This window comes from Microtus oregoni, unplaced genomic scaffold (assembly GCF_018167655.1).
Source record: "Microtus oregoni isolate MIOR12 unplaced genomic scaffold, Mior012 000015F_ref0000493, whole genome shotgun sequence".
NCBI lineage: Eukaryota > Metazoa > Chordata > Mammalia > Rodentia > Cricetidae > Microtus > Microtus oregoni.
Genome location: NW_024543074.1, coordinates 38,377,913 through 38,401,913, shown reverse-complemented (window position 1 = coordinate 38,401,913; position 24,001 = coordinate 38,377,913). Strand labels below are relative to the sequence as shown.

The 24,001-nt window shown below is 50.0% G+C and overlaps 1 protein-coding gene across 3 annotated transcripts; it reads right to left on the bottom strand.

Annotated features, from left to right (window-relative positions):
* Positions 1-5,441: 5,441 nt before the first annotated feature.
* Positions 5,442-24,001, bottom strand: Flcn (folliculin). 3 transcript variants are annotated; one of them, XM_041665788.1, is made up of 14 exons: positions 23,649-24,001; positions 22,886-23,028; positions 22,461-22,546; positions 18,777-19,046; positions 16,994-17,140; positions 15,516-15,737; positions 14,564-14,724; positions 12,918-13,009; positions 11,218-11,408; positions 8,937-9,050; positions 8,343-8,466; positions 7,686-7,817; positions 7,492-7,597; positions 5,442-6,476 (listed from the first exon to the last, which is right to left on the bottom strand). In XM_041665788.1, the coding sequence occupies exons 4-14, from the start codon at positions 19,023-19,025 to the stop codon at positions 6,275-6,277; spliced, it is 1,740 nt and encodes a 579-aa protein (XP_041521722.1). In that variant the 5' UTR covers positions 19,026-19,046; positions 22,461-22,546; positions 22,886-23,028; positions 23,649-24,001; the 3' UTR covers positions 5,442-6,274. The 3 variants fall into 3 exon arrangements, with proteins under 3 accessions (XP_041521722.1, XP_041521720.1, XP_041521721.1); XM_041665786.1 differs by lacking the exon at positions 22,886-23,028; XM_041665787.1 differs by lacking the exon at positions 22,886-23,028 and having other exon boundaries at positions 23,689-24,001.

The window sequence follows — 24,001 nt, the reverse complement described above, 5'->3', positions numbered from 1 at the left end:
CTTGTCGGAGTGGAAATGGGGCTGCACGGGGGACTAGGGTTCGCGCTCAGGGGGTCTCGGGCGGACCAGCTGAGATAAGGCGCACACACGCGGGGACACAAGATCCACAACTCGTTCTTATAAGTAGTCTGGCATGTACACACACAGACACAATATGTAAAATAAAATCATTCAAAGATTTCATAAAAGCATGTATGTGCATTCTCTCAATTCCTTTAGAATACATAAAATAGTTGACGTAGTGCACACAGTTGGATTAACTTGCTGTAATGTTTGAGAAGACGACAGTGTGCAGAGGGCACAAGCTCTCCATGACTACAGCCAGTGGACCAGTTTGTTTCCTGCCGTTCTACTGAAATACTCAGGTGGGCATTTAAATGGCCGTTTATAAAGGTAAAGGGGGAAACCCTGTGCTAGAATGAGGGGTCTAATTTTAATTGGACATCTTAATTACGTGAGTCGAAGGGGGCTTTTGATTGCTGGACATCAGTACTTCAATTGGTGGACCTTGTTAGTCAGCCTCAGGAGGAGGAAGTGGCCTTGGTGGCTATCTTTAGGAATGTGGCCTAATGGGTTTTAGCTAGGCAGAGGGATTGGGGAGAAGGGCAAGGCCTGCCGGAGCCATGTTTGCCAGGCTCCTGGTGGCCAGAGTCCCTTCACATCTGAGATGACCGGCTTACAGCCTTACCTTGTCCCCCATAGTTTTGGAGGTTCCAGTCCATCAGCCAATTAACTGGGCCTGTGCCAAGGGAGTACATAATGGTGGCAGCAGGTAACTCAGCAAAATACACATCTCGTGGCCACGACATCGTCACCTAACAGCCTCCCTCTCTGAGCTCCTAAGGTTTCGGGTCCTCCTGAACAGTGCTATGCTGCAACAGGGCTTTGGGGGGATACTTGCTGTGTGACACTGTTCTTGGGGAGATATAAACAAACATTTGCTCACCCCAAATAGGGAACTGACAACAGAAGAAAGTACAGATACCATCAAGGTCAACCTGGTGAACCAATGAGTTTTACTGGGGTCAAAGACAGCTGCATCCCTCACCCAGCAAAGGTGACAGCTCGCAAAAGCTAGAACCTGGAGCACACTGCACAGGCTGGGGAAGCTCAGCATGTCAGAAAAACATCCTTCCCACGCAGCTGCTCTAGGCAGGCAAGCATGTCTAGAGTGTCTGAGCAGCCCTTACTGCTTGTATATGTTTGGGGAGGCATTTTTGCTTAAAAAGCCTTCCTGCTGGACGGGATGTTTACAACACTGATTATTTCACTTCCCCTGTAAACATCATGTCTTTTTTTAATATATTTTTTATGCTCTATTTAACTTTATATTACGTGCATTGGTGTGAAGGTGTCAGATCCCCTGCAACTGGATCTTCAGACAGTTTTGAGCTGCCATGTGGGTGCTGGGAATTGAACCTGGGTCCTCTGGAAGAGCAGTCAGTGCTCTTAACCACTGAGCCATCTCTCCAGCTCCCTAAACATCCTGTCTTAATGATTTTTTTCCCTTAAAATGTCCTGTTTTGCCTCCTTTTTAACATCCTGTCTTCAAATATTCTGCAGATTGGGGCTGGAGAGATGGTCCAGCCCTTAGGTGCGCTGGTTGTTGTAATGGATCTGGGCTCAATCCCCAGCACTGTTTAATTAGCATGCATCTGTAGCCTTTAACTACTGAAGCAAGGCTATGGAGGAGTGCTGCTTACTGCCTTGCTCCCTATGGCTTGCTCAACCTGCCTTCTAAAAGAACCTAGGACCACCAGCCCCACCCACATTGGGCTGGGCCCTTCCCCGTCAATCATTAATTAAGAAAATACCCTACAGGATTGTCTACAGTGAGATCTTATGGAGGTAAGTTCTCAAGTGAGACTCCCTCCTTTCCCGTATCTCTAGCTTGTGTCAAATTGACATAAAACTAGCCAGCACATGCATTTTCTGATTGCTGAGTCAATCTTTAAGAATAATACTGTTTTCAGGGGGTCCACAGTGGTCCGGAACCACACTCAGCGTCCCATTCTTTGTCCCTATTGACGCAGCAAGTTTTACTCTCTAATGGGTGTGCAGAGTGCACTCCTTCCTGTGAAATGGCTGCAGAGCTACCTCAGGTTGAGCTCCTGCTTAGAGGCTCAGCAGCTGAACCGGCAGACAAGGCTTTGGAAAAGGCTTTCTTTGACTGTAGGACACAACTTCAGGGAATGTCCTAATGCGCGAAACAATCCCACACCAGTTAGGATTTAAAGGGGTATTTGTTTTGGGGGTAAAACTCACAAAGCATGAACAGTCAGGAAAGGAGCCTAGTCGCCAGAGCAGGAGCAGGAACCAAGAGCAGGAACTTGGGCCCAAGAGAGCAGGCCCGAGGCTTGCTGCTCTTTTTTAGAGATAAATAGACCATGCCCCAGTGGGCTGATATTTCAGCAGCTATTGGCTGAAGGTGGGGAAGGTCCTCCCGCAGCACCTCCCCCTTTTGTTTAAGTAAGAGCATTCTAAACCTACTACAAAATTATATACAATAAGAACAAATATCCTATCCTAACTAGCCCAAGTCTTGCATAATAAATAACTTGGGCAAGTCATGAGAGGAAAGTTGTTACATTTATCTAGTCTTCAACCCCATAGAAGATCCGAGAAGGGAAATAATGTTACCTGTGTAATTAGGAAGTGCAATCAAACATGCAGCAAATCACAGAGACAACTGGCCACCTGGGCAATCACCCAAACTCACGTTTTCAGCCTTGAAGCAACCAACTTTAACTAAGGCCTAGAATAACTGACAGATTATTTTTAACAGGGAAGAGATTTTTCAAAACCGTCTTACCCTGTCTTGGCAAGATTGGACAGTTCTGCTTATCCATTTCCGGATACTGTGTATTTTGTCAGTAGTTGAGGTATGGGCAGTTCCTTGCCCAGAGGCCGGTTTTGTCAAGAAGACAAGCTCCAAGTGGAGTGTCTTTGGTGCTCAACAATCTCTTGGGAATAGGTCGGTGTTTCCAGGAGTGATTGTGTCTCACTACTACAGAACTCTAAGATTAAATTAAATGCCATTTTCTACAGCTCTTCGAAGAGGTTGAAGACTATTTATACAAAAGTATCTTAATCAGAGGTAGAAATGTACACTGCAATATGGTATACATATATCAATACTATATATATATATATCAATACATAAAAAATGTTTTAAACAGAGGTGGAAGCATGCATGCATACAATATTCAATATAATTTAACTTTGTATCCATAGACAAAAAATTTATACCAATGTAATTATCTATAAATAATAGCTCACAAATACCATTATTATCTATCCAATTTTCCCTCTTTTTTTTTTTTTCAAAAAGATCCCTGAGCTTAAAAAATTCCTCTCCCAACCCTCAACTGTATACTACTTATAAGCAACCCCTAAATACTGTCCCTAAATCTGAGGACAAACTTTGTTGGGAGAGGGGACATCGTCCTCTAGAATTACTTCTGGCTGTCATGGGGGCAATGTTCTTTCTGAAGGATCCTGTGAAAGTAAAATGATGGTTAAATTTCAAGATCAATGTCTTTTAAAATTGCAAACAGTCTCTGAGTATTTTGTGGAGGTCTGGCCAGAATGTTGTACAAGATGTGCACCATTTCAGCTAACCAAGTTGGAATCATATGTTCAGCTGATACCCGAACCAGAACTTGTAGTAGCGCTATCAGCATCACGATGTCATATCAACCGAGTGGAGTTCTTGTTATGGGGGACCCATCTTCTTTCTGGAAACTTCAAAATCAGGGTAGAAAAAAACTCATTGTTCATTGTGGAAAACTTAAACATTAATTATACAGACATATACAGACATACATATATTCAATGAAAGGTATGATAGATATATTCAATGAAAAGTATGATAGATATGAAGAAAGCAAAGATTTTTTTTATATTTATTATGTATACAATGTTCTGTCTGTGTGTATGCCTGCAGACCAGAAGAGGGTACCAGACCCCATTACAGATGGTTGTGAGCCACCATGTGGTTTCTGGGAATTGAACTCAGGACCTTTGGTAGAGCAGGCAATGCTCTTAACCACTGAGCCATTTCTCCAGCCCCACAAAGATGTTTTCTAAATTCATATTTCTTTCTGTCTCATCCAAGATAGGTATTTTGAAAATACCTTAACTTCACAGTTGAAATCAAAAGGTATGTTACTTTGGAGAAGAGATTTTGCTTTTGTTTCCACAGAAAATGAGAGGCTGTGGATTTATTCAGAGTTAAGAAAAATCAACTTTGATCAAGGAAGGCCACCTGAGAAATCTCCAGCAGGAATAGATGGCCCAGATGTCTGAGTTCTTCATCCAGAACCTGTTCAAAACTGCTGCCTGAGGTGATCAAGACTCACAGGATACTTCAGTCAGGCCTTGATCATAACTCTAAATTTTTTTTAGGTCCCCATAAGATTATCAGTGCCCCCAACCAGCTGGAAGTAGCCTGGAATACTACGCCCACATTCTCAAAAAATGGACTATGGATATTTTTTTTTTTTTAAAGGGGGGAAGTAGTGCGGGAGAATTGACTGTATTCTGTCAATCACGTTATAAATAAACGCTGATTGGCCAGGTAGGAAATATAGGCGGGAAAACCAGACAGGAAGTAGAAATGATGTAGTAATGAGAACAGAAGAATTCTGGGAAGGAGGAAGTTGATTCCCCCCTCTCCTGCCCAGATCACCAAAGCAGCAGGATGTGATCTGCCCCACTGAAAAAGGGTACTGAGCCACATGGCTAACATAGATCAGAAAAATGGGTTAATCAAGATGTGAGAGTTGGCCAGTGAGAGGCTGGACAGCTAATGGGCCAATCAGCTTATAATTTATGGAGTGTGATTTTCTTTGTGGCCAAACAGTTGTGGGAACTGGACAGGACAGAAAAACCAAACAAGCAGGCTGGGCCCCCTCATGTTACAATGTCCCATGCTGGGAAGACAAGACCCCATATCCAAAGAGACACCACCTTCCTTCATCTATCCCGGACCACCCAGCCAGCACCACAAGCAGGCCAGGGCGCCTCCCTGTTCTAAGACTACACTCCTGCACAGGCACAGGCGCTTCTGCTGCCCTCCTCTGATTTCCACCGGGGCAGGGCCATTTCCTGAAGTAAGGCAATGTTAGACTAACAGGTCGTATTTGGTAGCCTAGCCTGGTTTAAAACTTACTGCGTGGCCCACACTGGCCTCAGCTCCCCAAGAGTTGGGATTACAGACTGAACCGCCATGCTCTGCCCCGTCAACAATGGACCACATACACATTACAGCCATCAAAGAGTCTATTGTTGGTGTGCGGATCCATCAGTGTCTGTAGGTATGACCTGCGATGACTTCCTCGGCCCCACTGGGACAGAGTGGCACACAGCACGCACAGTAGCACCTCGTTGATGGAACCCATTTGACAGTAGCACCACACATAAAAGCACGTAGTCAGCAGTTTAAAAAAATACAGATTTATTAAGTTTCTCGCAATTGTACAGAGACCAAGACACATAAGCTTAGTCTTCATGTTAAATATAAACAAACACCAAAAATATCATAAAAACACATTGGGAGCCTTTCAGGAAACCCTTCCAAGCTGCATCCTTATTAAAACTGCAGTGGTGGGAGACGATCTGTCTTAAGACATATTCTGCAGCCACTGGTTAATGCTGCAGCAGCAACAGCGAAGGAAGCAACGTATAGTCATGGTGGCTCAGTTCTGTTATCCCAGCACTTGGGAAGCTGAGACAGGAAGATTGCTGCAAGTCTGAAACTAGCATAGAGGGAGTTCTAAACCAGGCAACAGAGTAAGACCCTGACTCAAAAAAGAAAATTCAAAACAACAAAAAAACAAAAAACAAAACAGCCATGGTTTAGATGTATCCACAAGCTGGCAGGCTGAAGAGAGGCCATGGGTGGGCACATGACCTGAGAATTCAACAACCCGGTCACACAAACCATTCAGGATGCTTGCTGGCTTCCCTGGTGGGAAGGTTTTGCTCCTAACCCCGAGAGGACACACGGCAGCAGGAAGGCTTCAGAGTCAGTTCTGAGCCTTTGTCCTTAGGAGGCACGAAGCACGTCTCGACAGTCCCTGACGGGGCAGTGTGATGCAGAGGGATCACTGTCCCTGTCTCCCCTACATTTCAACAGTTAAAGGATGACACAGCACCTCATAAAGAGGACAAAGCCTAGCCCAGAAGTCTTCACTCCTCAAACAGGGCCTCCCCTCAGCAGTCAGAAACCCAGCGCAGGGTCTCCCGCAGACCTGGGGTCCTGTTCTCAGAGTCAGTTACGCGACTCTGAGGTGATGGGGCTGCGGACCGTGGACATGAGGTGTGACTTGTAGGTTTTGCTCAGGCCCGTCATCCAGAACTTGAGCAGCTTGACGTTGTCTTCCTCTGAGGCGCCCAGGACACTCAGGAGCTTCTGCGTGTCCTCCTTGGGGCGACTGTCCACCTTGGTGAATTTAAACAGGACTTTCACTTTGCTGCAGAGAACAAGAAGCAAGCACTGAGACACACAGCAAAGGCACTAGGCTTTCCTCATGGGCCCAACTCCCAGACCAGGAGAGCTCTGCAGGCCCCGCGCGTGTTCTGCCACATCGGGGAAGGGCAGTCATGCGTGGGGGGCCTCACCCTGAGGAAGGCCAGGCCACCGCCAAGGCGAAAAGAGAAAGGCGTATTGCAGTCTCAGTTACTCGGGAGGCTGCAGCAGGATTCCTTAAACCCAGAAAGTTCAAGGTCAACTTGGGTAAGACAGGAAAAAAAATCCTCTCAAAAAAGAAGAGAGAGGGGCTGAAGAGGTGGCTCAGTGGTTAAGAGCACTGACTGCTCCTCTAGATGACCCAGGTTCAATTCCCAGCACCCACATGGTGGCTCACAACTGTCTGTTCCAGTTCCAGGGGATTCATGGCACCAGGCATGTACATGGTGCATGCAGGCAAAACACCCATATGTATAAATCTTAAAAAAAAAAAAAAACAACTAAGAAATAGCTGTACATGGGTTTCACTGCATTATCTGACGCCAGGAAAATGTTCAACTAGTTCAGTTGATTTAATAAAATTATTACTAATACTCAAGGCACAAGGAAACAACTTTTTTTTCTAAAGCAGTAAGGATGCCTGCCAGGCTGTGCCCTACTGCAGGTGTGTCTAGGTCTGATGCCTAGCATCCTCCACCCCTCCAAAACCAGAACTGAATTAAGGAATAAAGAAACAGCACTTTGGTCATTCTGAGCCTTTTTCACATGGCCAGCATCAATCTCAGCAGCTACCACCACCTCCCAGGACACAGGGTCCAGGGCAGGAGATACTGGATCACTTCCCAAGGTCACCTAGCTCCTAGGTAGCAGGGCTGGTATCTGAACCCCACTCCTACTTCCACTCTGCGGGCTCCTAAGGGCCGCAGTGTCTGCTTTTCCACATGAGCCCACCACCATGGAGAGCTGTTCCCCTCCCCCCACGAAGCCAGGGAAGTTGTCACGCCAAGGCTGGGGCTTACTTCATCCACTCTTCCTTGAGACAGATAAGGCACTGATCTACCACATCCACAGACAGGTTCTGGTTGGTCAGGGCTGCTTCAATCTTATTCAGGATGGTGGGTCCAACTGGGGGCATAAACAAACACTGGGTGAGGAAGAGGCCGTGGTGCCCCCTCTTGCCCTGACAAACGGTGACACCAGCAGCAGCACCCACCTCTGTCTGCGGCCACAGGGCTCCCACTAGTCACCACGAACTCATACTTGCTGAGGGATGGGTCGTCCTCGCATCCAGCAGGGTGGAGGTTTGAGCGTGTGGCCGTGTGGACCTCTACAACAACTGCAAACTCTGTAGCAGCAAAAAGCACACCATCTTGTCACGTGCTCCTTGGCCCCACCGCAAGTGCCCCCCAGGCACACACTGTCAGGGACAGGCCTCCCGTGACTTCATACCTTTGGCAGTTTATTTTTTAAGGGTTAGTTTTTGCCTCGGCTAAACTAGAAATAACTCTTCGTTACAATGATCATCAGTCACATAGATAAATTTATTCTGAGCCACCTTCTGTGAACGGTTCCATTACTGTTCTATCCTGTAGATGGAAACAGCCTTGCAGGTGCAGTGGAGACACACACACACACACACACACACACACACACACACACACACGGCCAGCGGTATAGGAACTTCACAAACACCTCTGCATGGACTAGTCCTAACGTGAACAGAGGGCATTGCTCAGAGGCTCAAAACACCCCCAGGCCCAGCAGGTCTTATCTGGGGCTGCAGAGAGTGCTGCCTGGCCCCCAAATCTGCAACTTGGATCCAGGTTGCCTTTGACAGCAGCAGGGTACGCATCTCAAAGAGGGTACTTACCCGAGGCCAGCACATGAGCCGGGATAGGCACGGGAGGGCTGAGCCCTAGGAAGTTGCAACGGTAGGCTTCCTCATACTGGTTGCTGTAAGGGATGGTTCGGACACAGCCTACAGGCAGCATGGTCTGTGGAGGACGGAGTGGCTCAGAATCCACAAGAGCATCCTCTGCATCTGGTCCACAGTCCCCTCCTTAGTGTATCCCTGTTCTCTCAGCCCATACGCGGTCTCCCACCAAGAAGCCCCCTCCCTGTGCTGCCACCTGCTGCCTCTTCTGGTCTCCTTGTCAGCTTAGATGCTCACGAGACAGAGGCACTTGTGGGTTTTGGCAGCCAGCAGACATGCTGTGAGCTGCTCCTACACCACCGCCCCAACCTGACAAAAGCTGTGGTATCAGCAAGAGCTAGTACTTGCCCAGATAACGTCTCAGAAGAATTTCAGATTGAGGAAGGGGAAAACGGGGTAGCTGTCAATAGTCACAATCTAGGTTCTCTCCACAGGAGTACTGACGCCAGCCATTTTCATCAGGCAAAGAACTGACTGGTACCCCTGACATTCGCCCAGGTCAAACACTAGCACACAGGGGAAGGGTCTCACCCGGAGGACTTCAAATGCGGAATGGACGAGGTTCACATCTCTGCTTTTCCAGATCACCTGATTTCCCATGAGAACATGCCAGGCCAACATACGAAAAGAGGAGGCCCCCAAGACCTGAAATTCAACGCACAGCTCTTGATGTATTTTATAGGAGCCAATCTGAAGTCACGGTCAGCAAAGGGAACTCTTCCGAAGGATACTGGTGACCTGTCCACGGCTGACAGGGGACAGGAGGAGTTCCCAGGTTCCAAAGGTATTACATTGTACTCTTACCAGCCCCCTCCCAGCTCTACTGTGAAACATACGAAGCAGATGGTGCTGGCATTCCGCAGCTGTCACCCTCCCTAGACACACTGTCACGCTCGAGTGCTTGGAAGCGAACATCTGCCTCACCACACCTGCCTCGGGAAGAGCGAGGGCTCTGCCTCTACCACCAGGATGCACCCACATCCTGGCACTCGTCCAAGCCAGCTGCCTAACGACAGCCTCCTTTACAGTGACATTTCTTCAGATGCCGAGGCTATCGCCACATCAGGCCTGCTTTCTGTTTGTGGTATCTTTATTCTCTAATCCAAACCAGCCTCTCTCCTCCCTGCCTGTCCACAACTCCTGCAGCACTGGAGGAGGTAGCCTGTTCTTTCTTGAGACCAAACATGAACTTGAAACAGAACAAGACAAACAAAAACAGAGGCTACAATACCCAATGCTCCCAAGCACATCTCCCTGCAACAGAAACCACAATGCCTGCTATAATAACCTCGTAAAGAGTTAGCGAAGCCAACCCAGCTGAACCCTGGAGAACAAATGGCCCCAAGCAGAAACTCCAGGGCTTACTCCATTTACCTGGGGATCGAATTTAGGGCTTTATGGTGGTCAGCAGGGGCCTTTACCCAGTGAGTCATCTCACTAGCCTCTCCACTCTCCAAAATGGAAATAATTCTTGGCTGGTAAAAATTAATGCTCGTTGAAAAAAAAGGACAGTGAGAGAGATGGTCGGTGGGTAGAGAAGGGCGCTTGCTATGTAAGCCGCGGGTGGAGAGAGGTAATTGCTATGTAAGCCAGGCAGCTGAGAGTCACATCCACACAGAACCCACATAGAGTAGGAAGGAGAGACTTGACTTCCACATGCACGCTATGGCACACACAATAATAATAGTAAATAAAACAAAAATTCAGCCAAGCAGTGCTGGTGCATCCCTTTAAGCCCAGCACCTGGGTGGTACAGACAGGCGGATTTCTCTGAATTCGAGGCCAGCTTGGTCTACAGAGAGTGTTCTAGGATAGACAGGCCCCAAAGCCACAGAGAAACCCTGTCTCAAAAAAACAAAAACAAAAACAAAAAAAAAACCCTTTAAAATTCTAAATTAAAAATAAAAAGAAACACAGTCACCTTTCAAGAGAAAGTCACCTGCCACAGTTGCACATGCCTCTCATCCCAGCACCGGGTAAGCAGGCCCAGAAATGCAAGGCCATCATGCTCGGCTATAGTTGAGTTCAAAGCCAACCTAAGACACATGAGCCCCTGTCTCAAAAGGATAAAAGCAGCATGAAAAGGGACAACCTGCCTTCACCTGGAGCAATCCTCTCCCCTGACCCAACAAGCCATGTTCAATCTCATCACACTTCTCGGCTCTGGCGTTTCTATGTATAAGCCACTTCATGCTGCCTGTTTGCTTTTTCAGGCTAACTGAGATCCTGCTCTCTAGACACACTATTAATAACCAAGGCTGGCACATAGGTCATGCCAGCCTTATTCTAGGAATGACTATTAAAGTCTAGCCGGCCTACAGACAGATAAAGGTGCTTTTCAACACCTTCGGGAGGTTCTAGACAAGATTACAGGACCACAGGAAACCTCATCAATGACACACGCTGGGCTAGAGACAGTTTAGCTTCAGTGTGAAGTATGGGGACTTGAGTTTGCACCCCAGAACTCAAAAGGCAGGCAAGGCATAGTAGCACGCGCTGGTTATCCTACAGCTGGGAAGGCACAGGAGGCAGATCCCTGGGGCGCCCAAGCCAGCCAACTGGCGTACTGGACAAGTCTCAGGCCAGCTAGGGACACTGTCTCAAAATACGATGTCAGTAGCACCCAGAAAAAAAGACACTCTGGCGTCTACACACACGTGCATACACGAACATGCATGCAGATGCACATGAACACACCAGATGCCCATTCTGTCACGGCTGCCATCCACCTGCTGAGTAGTTCCTAGCGCCACCCCGCCCGTGGATGTGGACGAAGCTCTTCTCAGTTACGACCACGCCCACCCCCACTTACCTGTCTCATGTGTCGAAGGGACTTGAAGACGGAAAGCTTTGGGGGCTGCCAGCTCCCACAGGCCGGGAGAAAGGACGGCTCTGCTGGGCAGCTGGGCAGCTCCCGCCCTTCAGCCCCCTCTGGCTCAGCAGCAGCTTTCTCCTCCTCTTCGGCCTCAGAATTGTCCCAACTTTCTGATTCTTCCTCTAAGTCTATAGGACAGACAAACAGGACAGGTATGGAGTGTGTGTCCCCTGGTTCTGTGGCCATTTCTGCCCGGCACCTACAACGACACCACCAATTCCTACTGTATCCTAGAGAGGCCGGATGACTGTGTGCTAGTGCCTGGGCAACCGGGGGCGGAGGGAGGAAGGCTTGCGCAGAAGAGACATCGGAGAAGCTCCCTCTGCAAGGTGCTGCTATGTGCCGCTGCTGGAAAGCTGGGCCATGCAGTAAAGATAGCATGTGTTTATCGGTATTACTTGGCCAGGGGCCAGTCATTGGGCCCCACACACTATCTCGTCCCATCTCCCTGCACCCAGACGAGACATAAGCATTTTACTTCCATTAGTCCTCATGGCAGACTATTACAATAACATCTCCACTACAAGTCACAGTGAGACTCAGAGAGCAGGGTACCCGTAAGGACAGAGCCAGGGTTGGAAGCCAGTTCTATCTGACTCAAAAGCAAGCCTGAGCCCACACTCAGATTCCTCATGACCCAGTTCAGTTTCAATGCGGCTGAGATCCCCGTCTGCCCACACATCCCATCAAGACCTGACTCTGATGGCCTGCAGACTTCAGATTTGAGTCATTTTATACTCAAACGGTTCCAGTACTGATCCATAGGGATAGGAAAACAACTCCAACGTCTATCTTTTCTGAGTGTGTCTTGCTCGAGACCCCTCCACTCCTGAGTACTTGCACAAGCCACGTGCAGAGTGGGTGCTTGACTAGCGACAACCTGGAAAGAGCTCCAACTACTGACAATGGAGGCAGGGGTAGCATCGTCAGGAACAAACTGTATACCATCTAACGTAAGCGACCATTGTGTCTGTTCCCACCTCCCAGCTGTAGGGGAGGAAAGGAGGGAGAATGGGACAGGACTCTGAACTCCAGAACTCAAACGATTTCTATGGAAGTCGAGCCAGAAGGGAGAGCTGCAACCGTGCACTGGGACCACCCTAGGAAGTCAGTCACACTGGACTCTAAGCATGGATGCAGGGATGATGTTGTACACTGATTTCTTCTGAACTGAGACAGCCCCTCTAAGAAGAGAGGCTCATGAGATACAAGTCTCAGGAAGTTCCTGAAACCAACAAAATTCACAAAGCTCCTCACCAAGGTTACAGAAGCAAACTAACAGTTGCTGCGGGGGAGAGACTGGCTGGGCTATCTAGAGGGAACTCTGGCAAGCAGAGCTGCCTGGAGTCTCCCCCAGGGGAGCTGCCTGCAGGGAACTCGCCAATCAGTTGAGCCACCTGCAAGTCCTGCAGAGAGCGCCAGGGATGCCGAACCCAGCTGGGAACAGGGCACAAACGCACCATCAAGGAAGATGAGACAGAATCGTAACGAAATCACCAAGAGCATGGAACTGGTTGGAACAAAGGCCCTTCAGTTCATATCCAGACGCCCTGGTACCAGCTCCACTCATTGTGGCAGCCACAAGCCAGGGGCCCAGCTACCAGCACAGATGGCCCTGCAGAGATAAAGAGCCTTACCAGCAAGCTTCTCCATCTGGACCAGGGTGTCCTCTGTGGGTGCACCCTCCAACAGCTTTTCTGTCAGCCGGCTACCACATGCCTTCAGGAGCCTGGAGATGGATACAATGCCAGCAATGAAATACCCCTGCCAATGGGAAAAACTAAACTTGAGGCTTACCAAGGCTTTGGTTCAACCCCCCAGGTCACAGAAAATGGCCTACACAAACATACTGGAGGACACCACCACCACCAAGGGAACAGTTTTCAAGACATGGCACTTCATTAAAGGGGATGAGAGGACTGGAGAGATGGCTCAGAGATTATGAACACTGCCTGCTCTTCCAGAGGTCCTGAGTTCAATTCCCAGCAACCACAAGGTGGCTCACAACCATCTATAATGAGATCTGGTGCCCTCTTCTGGTCTGCAGACATACAGGCAGGCAGAACACTATATACGTAATAAATAAATAAATCTTTTAAAAAGGGGGGGAAATAAGAAAATGGGTTGAGGCGGTTTGGAGGAACTGTTGGCTTTAATCCCAACTCAGGAACATAGGTAGCACAGCAGACAGCTCTTAGCTCTACTGAGTGAAGCGATGTTCTATGGCTACACTATAAATGGACAACACAAGAACATTCTAGACAATTCTCAAAGGAAGAAACTACAAACGGCCAATAAGTATGTGAAGAATTAAATATCCTTAGCTATCAAAGAAATGCAAGTTAAAACTGCTTTGAGATTCCATTTCATACAATCAGCATGACTATCACCCAGGACGGGGCTGGAGAGGCAGCTCACAGTTAATGGCACTGGCTGCTCTTACAGAGGACACACATTCAGTTCCCAGCCCCCACATGGTGGCTCACAGCCAATTCTAGCTACAGTTCCACAGGATCCAACTCCTTTTCCTTTCCTTTCTTTTTTAACCTCCACAGACATCAGGCACACATGTAGTTCACATACATACATGAAAACAAAAAACCACCCCACATATAAAATAGAAGCAAATACTGTGGAGAATGAAGGAAGCCGGAACCATATGCCTGTTGGTGGGCATGTAAACTGGTGCTGCCACCTGGGACATCAGTGGGGAGGGTCCCCCCAAACCCAAACCCATCACACCACTCCTGGACGTTACCTGCAGGACTGTAAGCCACCACACCAGAGATCCTTAAACATCCCTGTTCATACTGTACTATTCTCCACAGCTACAGCACAGACCAGCCTAGACGCCCGTGAACTGACGAAGTGGTACAAAGTAGAAGGGGCAGTACACCCCGCTAAGCTCAGTCCTGAGGCTCTGCACGGTATACCCCATTTTCCTGGACTACTCAGTTCGGGAAGCAGGGGCTCCCTGTTCACAGCACACTTGTACACTTGACCTTCAAACCACAGGCCAGCTGACTGCCCACCAGCAAAATCTGCCAGACCCGAGCCCAGAGCACCAGATGCCAGCTCAGAAGAGGCCGGAGCCAGAAACCCACTGCCATCTTTAGACTTGGTCTCTGTACAGAAATGTTCTTTGTGTCAATGCGAAGTGAATTCTACCTAGAAATGTTTCCATCCAGCGGGGAGATAGACAAGAGAACAGGCCTCGAGCCAGTCAGCCCCACGGGCAGGCAGATGCTCTAATGCCTCGGTACCCAGACCCAGAATTCATTACCAGGCAAAGGAAGTATGCAGACACGCCCACAAGTTGTCATCACTGGTCAAGGAGGTCAGAGAGCGGGCAGCGTTGCCATTCCTCTGGTGCAGAAAGGGTGTGAAGGCTGTGTTCATCCTCTGGGCACGCTGTGGGCATCCAAACTGCTCTGCCTCAAATACCTGAACACAAAGGGAAGAGGAGTGCACCTCCTCAGTGGTAGCTAGGACCGTACTCTTGGGTTACTGCCACCCAGCTTCCCCAGATTCTCTCATTCCGCTCTCAACTCAGAACCCAGGGCATGCCAACAGCCTGACACTGCCTCGCCAGATGGTTCTGCTGCGAGAGACTTCAGGGTGGCTCCTCTCTTTTGCTACTTGGTCCCTTGGGTTCCTGCTGGGTGTTCACCATCTTTCAAGTGTTGTTGGCCTCTCCCTGGCAGGTTCATCCCACAAACCACTGTAGGCGATGGGCACATGGACCATCTGGCTTCCCCAGCCTCCTGTTCCCTCCAGCCACATCCTAACACAGTACAGCTGCTCCATCTATGAGGATGGATGGTGAACAGCTCCCTCCTCTACTGCCTGTGGACAGCGCATGGACAAGGGTTTGTGACCGAGGCATGCCCATGTCTACCCGCATGCTCTTTTGCAGCTGGAGAGGGTGCCCGAGGTAGGGCTCTAGATAAGACTAGTGGATAGTTTGGGTCCTGATGAGTACAGGAAGAAAAGACAGCAGGCAAGAAACCAGAGGCTGAAGAGTTGTTAAAAGACACCAGGCTGAAGGAGTGCCAGAATAGTAAGGTAAAATCAGGAGAGCTACAGGCTGGTTAGCAGGGACACTCATCCCGCATCATCAGCTGAGCTGAGACCTCAACTTGGGCCCTATGACAGAGGCAGAGCCAAGAGGACCACTGCTGCCTGAGCACTCAACATCTATGGCAACAGAGCCAGAGACCCCCTTGGAGCATCACCTTGAGGGCCTTGCCCTGGAGCTCACTGATGATCCCACGGATCTTCCCCAGCAGGAAGGGCCAGGAGTTGATGAGGTAGATTCGATCCATCATGATGGCGATGATGCTGTACCAGCGTTGGAAGCCTCTGGCCAGGCTGTCTTTGATGAAGAAGGTGTGGCTGAACACAAAGCCGTGCTGTTCATCGCCAAAGAAGATAGGGCCTTCGCGACCAGGGCACACCTTGGAGGAAGCGACAGTAACTTTAGGCAAAGCTCTATCCAAACTTTAAAGTCTCTTGGGTCCCTTTTCCTGTTTTTGGCTGTGCTAGGTTACTCAGGACCAACGTGCTATCATTAGGCTGCACCCAAATGTTGCAACTTGGTCTTCTGGATAGACCAGAGGGCCAGCAGATGCAATGGACTACTGCTGGGCCTGCAGAGTAAATAGCACACTCCTCTAAGTCATGTGACTGTGGTAGTGGTGGTGACATTAAGTGCACACGAATACAGGTGCTTGCAGAGGCCAAAGGTGTTGGATCCCCAGGAACTGAAGTCACGGGAGGTTGAGAGTCACCCAATGTGGGTGCGAGGAACCGAACTCAGGTCCTCTGTAACAGGAGTACCTGATCTTAAACAATGAGCCATCTCCAGCCCCAGCACACCCTATTTTTAGAGTCCTGTGGTAACTCCCTCCTGACAAACTTCCTGAACATGTAACTACTGTGTATATGATATTTGGCTGCTGCTAAGCATACATCAAGGAGTAGAAAGATACATAAAGCAACAGTCAGACGAGTGATAAGGGTTCCAGGGATCAGATGAGGTGGATCCAGGGCAGCGAAGCCCTGTATGTACCATACGCCCGTGGGACAGATCACACCTCAAAGCTGAGACTCGTGCTCCATAGCAGTAGTTCAGGAGTAAACCGGTCTTTTGCTGTTTTTAAACCTTTATTTTTATTTTCTGTTTATGAGTGTTTGTTGGCATGTATGTCTGTGTACCACATGCATGCAGTACCCATGGAGGTCAGAAGATGATGTCGGATCCTCTGGGGCTGGAGTTACAGATGGCTGCAAGCCAACACGTGCATGCTGGGCATGAACTCGGGTCCTTTGCAAGACCAGTGAGTGCTCTTAACTGCTAAGCCATCCTTCCAGCCTGAATCATTCTTCAGAAGGTACTAAGAGTGACAACATGGTGGGGTGGCAGTGGATACAATATAAAGCTGATACTTGGTGCAACAAACCACACAGCGTAGAACTGTTCTAGCTTAGAAACATGCTCAGCAAGAATAGAGAAAAAAAAATAACAGTCTGTTGTTCAAAGTGAAGCGCTAACACCTATTTTGACAGCCAGAGTCCCAAGGACCTCTCTTCGAGCTCTGACAACTGCAGCCACGCCCACGCTGCACTGAAAAGCAAGCCCCTTCGCTGTCCATAAACAGAAATAAACTTGGAGTCACGTGCGTTTCTCACAGACAGCCCAACGCAGCCTTACCTCACAGCTCAGGCTCCGGACACAGGCCTGGCGGACGATGCTGAAGAGCTGGGGGTGATTGGGGTGCTGGTGACTGACGTACTTGATAGAGGTTTCTTTATCATGACTGATATAGCCCGGGTGCCCCACAGCAAGTGATCGGCAGCCCTGCACACAGGAAGAACAAGAAACCTATAGCTAGAAGCAGGTGACAAATCTAAATGTAGAAAACATAACCCTTTTGAAATTTAAAAAAAAAAATTTTCCCTAAAAACTTTTTTTTCTCCCTATTTTGAATGGCTCTTGGGGAAAGCATTCCTACCTAGTGGCATACATAACTTCACTTACGTATTTATATATATATGTGTGTTTCTTTCTTTCCTTTCTTTTTGAGAGGCAGGATTTCTCTGTGTGGCCCTTGTCTGTCCTGGAACTCACTCTGCAGACCAGGCTGGCCTTGAACTCAGAGATCCGCCAGCCTCTGCCTCCCAAGTACTGGAATTAACCGGCATGTGCCACCACCGCCTGTCTTGTTTCTGAATAAGTATTATGTTTCTCTATGGCTTTTCCAATCATCTTTAGTGTTTTCTTCCCTTCCCCCTCCCCACTCACCAGAGCTGGTTCCTTCCTTCCACAGTGTTAGTTCTGGGAATCAATCTCAGGCCATTTATCGGCTTAGCAGTAACCACCTTCAAACACTGAGCCATCTTGCCAGGACACCCCCGTTCCTGGAGACCACCAAATTCTTTCAAGACAGTCTCACAGTGTAGCCTAGGCTGGCCTGGGACTTGTGAACCTCCTTCCCCCAGCCTTCTAAATGCTGGGACTACAGGCATATGTTGTCATGTCCAACTTCTTCTTTGTATAGAAATTACTAGCTTTTAAATTTAGACTTATCTTAGACTAAATTTAACTAAGAAAATCTAGACCCAAGGGTCGTCAAAGTTTTCTCTACAGCTAGCAGTGACAGCTAATAGGTATGATGAGTCTTCTATTGCTTATCTCACCCAGTCCCAGCAGTGGCCCTAGAAGGAAAACCCAGGAGGAAGCCCCACTGTACAGTCAGCTGAGGCTTGGATGAGAAGCAGCAGCTGGACTCAGGGTTCACAGCTGTGCCACCTCCTGAGCGATGTTACGGGCCCCAAGCGGCTCCTTCCTGGGTCTAAATGGACTTCAGGCAGGGGTCTTAGTCACATGTCAGCCAGAGGCTCCAGTGTCAGTGCAGCAACCCAAGAAGCCTCCACTGTGACTTCCTGCTGGAGTGGAAGTGGAGCACAGGAATGTAAACCCAGAGCTCCCGACTCTTGCTACCACAAGCCAAGGCTGTGTATTCTGCAGGGGTCCCAACCTGGGACTATGCCAGGTAGGCACTGAGGCGAGACCCTCCCTAGGAGATCCTCCAGGACCCTCGGCGCCCTGTCCCTTTAGCTCTCCCTCCCCTCCCACTGCTCTGCAGGCCTAAAGACCCCTTCCACATTTGTTCCGCTACCCAGTCCCTGTCCCTTAGCGTCCCACTTTTTCACATGATGAATGACAATGAAACCTGATTCCTGTCCACTCTGGTGACAGCTGGAACCCCCCTACCCAACCCACCCAACCTAGCAGAGGCTGTGTGGGACTGCCACTTAGCTCCAACAAAGAGGTTCCAGGGCCCACAAGGAGGATCACCCAGATACTGAAACGATTAAAAAGGCTCCTGCTGGCATGATGAGAAAAATGCTCTCAGAACCTTGGGGGAGATCTCTCATGTTCCCCCCCCTTTCTCAGAAAGGTAAAACCATCTCAAGATCTCAAAGACACTTACCTCACACATGTCTGATTTCTTGGGCCCAGGGCTGCTGGACTCGGTGCTGGCACCCTCGGCTGGGCTGTGGGCACGAACCCGGCTGCTCATCTGGATGCCGCCCTCCTCTTCCTCAGCCTGCTCAACCTGGCCAGGGCTGTCCCCACTTCCAGCACCCTGGGGCAGGGGAGCGTGTAGAACCTCCGTGCAGAATAGAGTGCGGGGGCCATGGAGCTCGCAGAAATGGCAAAGAGCGACAATAGCATTCATGGTGCCAGAGATGCCAAAGGCCTGTAGGGCAGAGACACTGTTTATGGGCTTGCCCCTGTCCATGCTACGATACCATGCCCAGGACACTACATACCGGGGCCACAAAGGTAGTCCTGGCAGGCTGCTGCTCCCACCTGCCAGCACTGCTGAGCACCCATTGTGTAAGAGTTGGTACACCAAGGGCAGGAGACACAAGGGGAAAAGACAGACAGAGGAAGAGAAATATGAATAAATGACCACAAAGAAAGTATTCGCTAGAACCACAACAGATCCCGGAAGCAAACACATTTGTAGGCACCACGGGAATGACGCTAAGAAACAGGACAGATACCAAGGAGGGTCCTTCATCTATCATCATCACCTGAGAGGCAAGGTTTGAGTGCTGGGATACTTGGGGTGGGGGTTACCTACAGGGATAAACACATCCCACTTCTGCACAGGGAGACTTGGAGCTGAGAGGAGGTAGGACCAGGAGGGGTTGGCTACACAGGTCCCAGTGGAGCTGAAGGGAGCAGAGTGTGCAGATCAAGCAGGTGGGCTGGGTCAAGAGATGGACAGACCCAAGGGCTGATGTTGATCTCATGAACATTTTGGCCACAGCCAGGCACCTGGCTTGTTTTAGAAATGGCAAACGGGCAGTGTTCTGACGAAGACAAGCACGCTCTGATCTTCACCTTCGAAAGCCAACGTGCAAAAGCGGACTGCAGGTGCCAGTCTCGCTGACCACTGAAGGGTAAGGGGGCACTGGGTGGAGGCACTGACAGGTGGCGAAGCCAGACAGCACCAGAGTTTCCAAAGTGAGAAGGCAGACTCTACTGGAGAAGACAGATCGTGGATCATGAAGAAAGGAACAGGGGCAACAAAGAGGGACAGGTGGGGGGCGCTGGGCGTGAGGTCTGCAGGGTTTTCACCTCCATGGAGAACTGAGTGGGACACCCAGAGCCTCAAACATGGACCATGTGACTTCCACAGATCCCAGGGCCCTCCAGAGAAGGTGACAGAAGAGCCATCTAAGCCATCCTGCTGGACCACAGGAGAGAAGGGGGTGCCACGCAGCCTCAAGAGAAAGGCAATCCTACAACCCGCTGTAGCAGGGACAGGTCCTAAGAAATCATGCAGACACAGGACAAGCCCTGGCTGACCTCCTGCTGGAGTTGGACTTGACCCCAGGGAGGTGGTCAGAGTTTAATGGAGACAGTTTCAGCAGAGAAGATGACAGAGCTGAGGTGGACGGCGGTGAGGGCCACCCAACAGTGCGAGTGCCCAATGCCCATGAAGTGCCACATGCCTGGAGAGTTAAATGTTAGGTCATATGTGTTTTAGCACAATTTTAAAAAAGTGAAAAAGCAGCCAAGCATGGTGACACACCTGTAATCCCAGCCCGCCCCAGAGGCAGAGGCCAGTGCAGTCTACAAAGCAAGTTCTAGGCTAGCCAGAATTAGACCCCGTCTAATAAAAATAAATAAATAAATAAATAAAAAACTGGTCACCCGCAGAACCACATGAAGGGTCATTCACTGGCAATCGTGTGATTTCCAGAGGAACGAGGAAAGAGTGGGTACTGGTGTTCCACTCGAAGGGACGGCAGACCTGAGGGGGCTGTGGTGTTGGGGAAGTCCATCTCCACCTGATAAAATGATCTCAAACCAGCAGAACCTGGAGCTTCTAGAGAGGCCATTCACTCCTCCTGCAGCCGTGGGGTGGGGGGCAGCTGCGGGTATTTGTTCCCTACTTACAGCAAGCAAGAAAAGGGTTAAAGATTGGCATGCCTGCCAGGAAGTGATGATGGCGGTGGTGGTGGCACACACCTTTAATCCCAGCACTGTCATTTCCAGGCCAGCCTGGTCTACAGAGTGAGTTTCAGGACAGGCTCTAAAGCTACACAGAGAAACGCCATCTTGGAAAATCAAACCAAAGCAAAACAAACAAAAAAGATCAGAATGTCCTTGGGGTTCTGACAGCCACATACCTGACCCGTGAACATTGTAGACCATACCGGCTGGCTGGAAAAGGTCTGGGATGGCAGGTCAGAGTGACCCTGTATTCTCCACGCCCATCATATCCACAGTCACATGTGGCAACTCAAGACTAAACCAACCATAGCTAAGCTCAGGTCCACAGTATTCACATAGGGCTCGGAACCACCATCTGAGTGTGTGGGTTCCAGGACGTTTCCATTTTTAAAAAATTGAAAAGGGGGGGAAGCTCCATAGGAAAGTCCTACTCAAGGCAATGTACAACTTTTTAAGTCTCTAAATACAGGCAAGAAGACACTGATCGGAACCCACACTGTCACCTCTTTTGAGGACACCTCCCTGGGTACTCATCCCCTAGAAAGTCAGGTTCGAATACAACCAAGGAGATGTGGCCAGGCAGACGGCATGCCTGGGAAGCTGACAAAGCAAGAACTGAGCGTACACCTCACAAGTGGCCGGTGACAGACAGCTGTGCCTTGCTCGTCTCCGGCTCCTTTGAGCTGGCACTCCTCTAGTGCTCCGCAGTCGGCTCCCTGAGCTGGCAGGCTGCCCCGGCCCAGTCCTCTTAGGTTAGACCAGGATGAGGACCAGCGAGTATAAACGACTGGCAAAGCAGGTGACAGAGACCTGGGGGTATGACACGTGGCCCATGGAGATCCTGACTGTGGTGTGAGACACAGGAGCTGGAGGCAAATTCCCGAATATGCGGCAGACCTCTGTCTAGCCCACTCCTGAGCACTCGATCTCCATGTGCCTGTCCTTACAAACTTGCTCCTCTAGACTGACACCCCAGTCCTACCAACTCCCATTCCCTCACTTGTCCTAGGCTTTGGGACCTATGTTGCTTGTATTCCCTTTATATATGTTAAGTCAGTGGAGACTTTGTCTAAGTAACTACAATCCCTTCAGTGTCCATTGCAGCTCCCAACACATGGAAGGCACCAAGTTACTTGTTCATAGAGATAACTACTGTAACCAGAGAAACTGGAGGTATTTGAGAAGTTTAGACACAACCACAGTCAAAGCAGAGTCTATGAATCTAGGGGCAGAGAGAGGGTTCAAAGGGTTTACTACAGTGTGGTCATTGACCACTGTCATTTAAGGATCCATTGGAGCCTGTCCTGGTGACACACATCTGGAATGCATGCACTAGAAGGTGCCAGCAGGAGAATCAGTCAGCTCTAGCTACATGGAATGATCCAGGCCAGCCTGGGCTACGTGATACAAGAGACACCGTCTCATAAACAAGAAGAGTCCACCGCAGGGGAGATGAAGCAACCAATAACAGGATAAAGAGGCTGGGGACGTAGAGGAGTCAGGACCCAAGACAGACGCACACATCCTGGGAAGGGGCACAGCATCTTTGGAGGGGCATACAAAGAAATAAGCCTTTTGGCAAAGCATGCGCGAGAGCAGCCCTTAGCCAAATCCCAGCCATGTGTGCAACATCAAGACGAACCTTATGCTTAACCGATCACAATTCCACCATCCCGCCGGACGAGTCAGGTGTGGCAACTGCATGCAAATTCAAGGACCTGAGGTTTTCTAGCGAAAAAAAGAAAGAAAAATCAGACCTAATTCTGAGAGCAAAGTCTTCGTAGTTTCTCGCACTGTTTTGTATGTGGCACCTGGATCCCAGTCAGGAAGTGGCCAGTTCTTCAGCAGCTCTCCAACCCCAATGTCCACATTTTCACTGAGCACACTTCCCTGAGCGTCTAATCTCCCACCTTCCCAGTGTCTTTTTGCAGCTGAAGCTAGTCTCTTCACCATCATACTTACATTAAGAGGCAGGCTGTGCCTGTATGCCGTGTGCGCACACCACCTAAGCCACAGGCCTCGCAAACCATACCCACCCCATTCTTCCTTGGTGTGCCCTGGCTTTACCTCATCTCTATTTCTTGTCTTCTCATAGTGCCAGGCCACTAAGAGTGCCTTGTAGACAAACAAGGGGTTACATGGACCTCCACTGAAGTCAGCAGCATCTGTGACTGTCTCCCACAAGAAACTCAGTACTCCCAGCTGCCTCCCTAGCTAGAGCAGAGTGGGTAGAAATTCAGCAGGGGACTGTATCCACAGCTCAGAACTACTCCCCACTCCACTACCGCTGCTGCCAACTTCGGCAGGATTTCCTTTAGAGAGCGCCCAGTCACTTGACACTAGCAAACAGTGTCACGTGCCACGACCTCTCCACTGTTGAATGACAACTGTAATAACTCCGCACCTTCAGCACCACACTGCCTGTGGCCTTTCGGTGCTGCGACTTCTCTCTGCTGGGCACCACGGTTGGTGCCAGGCTCCCAAGAGCTGCAAAGCCAGCCCGTACTCTCGGCAGGTCCTCCCCTTAGCTCCCTAATGCCTAGGGCTGCTTGTGACCTCCTCGACTGGAGCCACTGGCTAATCCCAGGGCTAAACGTTCTTTCCAGGGCACGAGGGCGAGTTATGCAGTCAGAGAGAGAAGTGAGGTGTCCTGCCTGCCCTGCCCTGGGGCGACTGAGCCAGGCAGACAGACCCGCCTGAGGGGCGTCCTAGGGCGGCCGTAGAAAACGGACTTGTACTGGCAGGATAACATCGCCAGCGGTGCTCAAAAGTAAAGCAATGACCCCGACCGGGGGGTGGAACCCGTCACCTCCCTCTCCCCGGTGTTTACCATCCCCGCCTTCCATTCGGCCCTAAGGCCCAACACCAACCCAACTTGGGCGCTCGCCGTGTCCTGGACGCCAGGCCGGAACCCGCTCGCGACAGTCGGAGCCCGCAAAGCCGTTGCTACCGAGCTACCCCCGGCCGAGGGCTCGCCCGCTCCGCAGGCCGTGCACTGAGCCCAGCGCGTGACCCAGTCGGACCGAACCATCCGCAGACCTGCGGAGGGAAGAGAACGCCAGCGCCCGGCTCAAGCGAGGGGCGCCGCGTCCCCGGGCAGATGGCCAGGATGCTCCGAGCCACTCTGTGCAGCGTCCCGCTCCGCTGCGCCAAGGGCAAGAGCCCTGCGCCCACGCGTGCCCC

Excerpts from the sequence above, each read along its gene's own strand:
- Flcn (XM_041665788.1), bottom strand. The coding sequence starts at position 19,025 with ATGAATGCTATTGTCGCTCTTTGCCATTTCTGCGAGCTCCATGGCCCC. Across the intron at positions 17,141-18,776 it reads AGAAATCAGACATGTGTGAG|GGCTGCCGATCACTTGCTGT; the intron begins GTAAGTGTCTTT and ends TCCTGTGTGCAG. Across the intron at positions 13,010-14,563 it reads CTGCATACTTCCTTTGCCTG|GCTCCTGAAGGCATGTGGTA; the intron begins GTAATGAATTCT and ends ATCCATCTCCAG.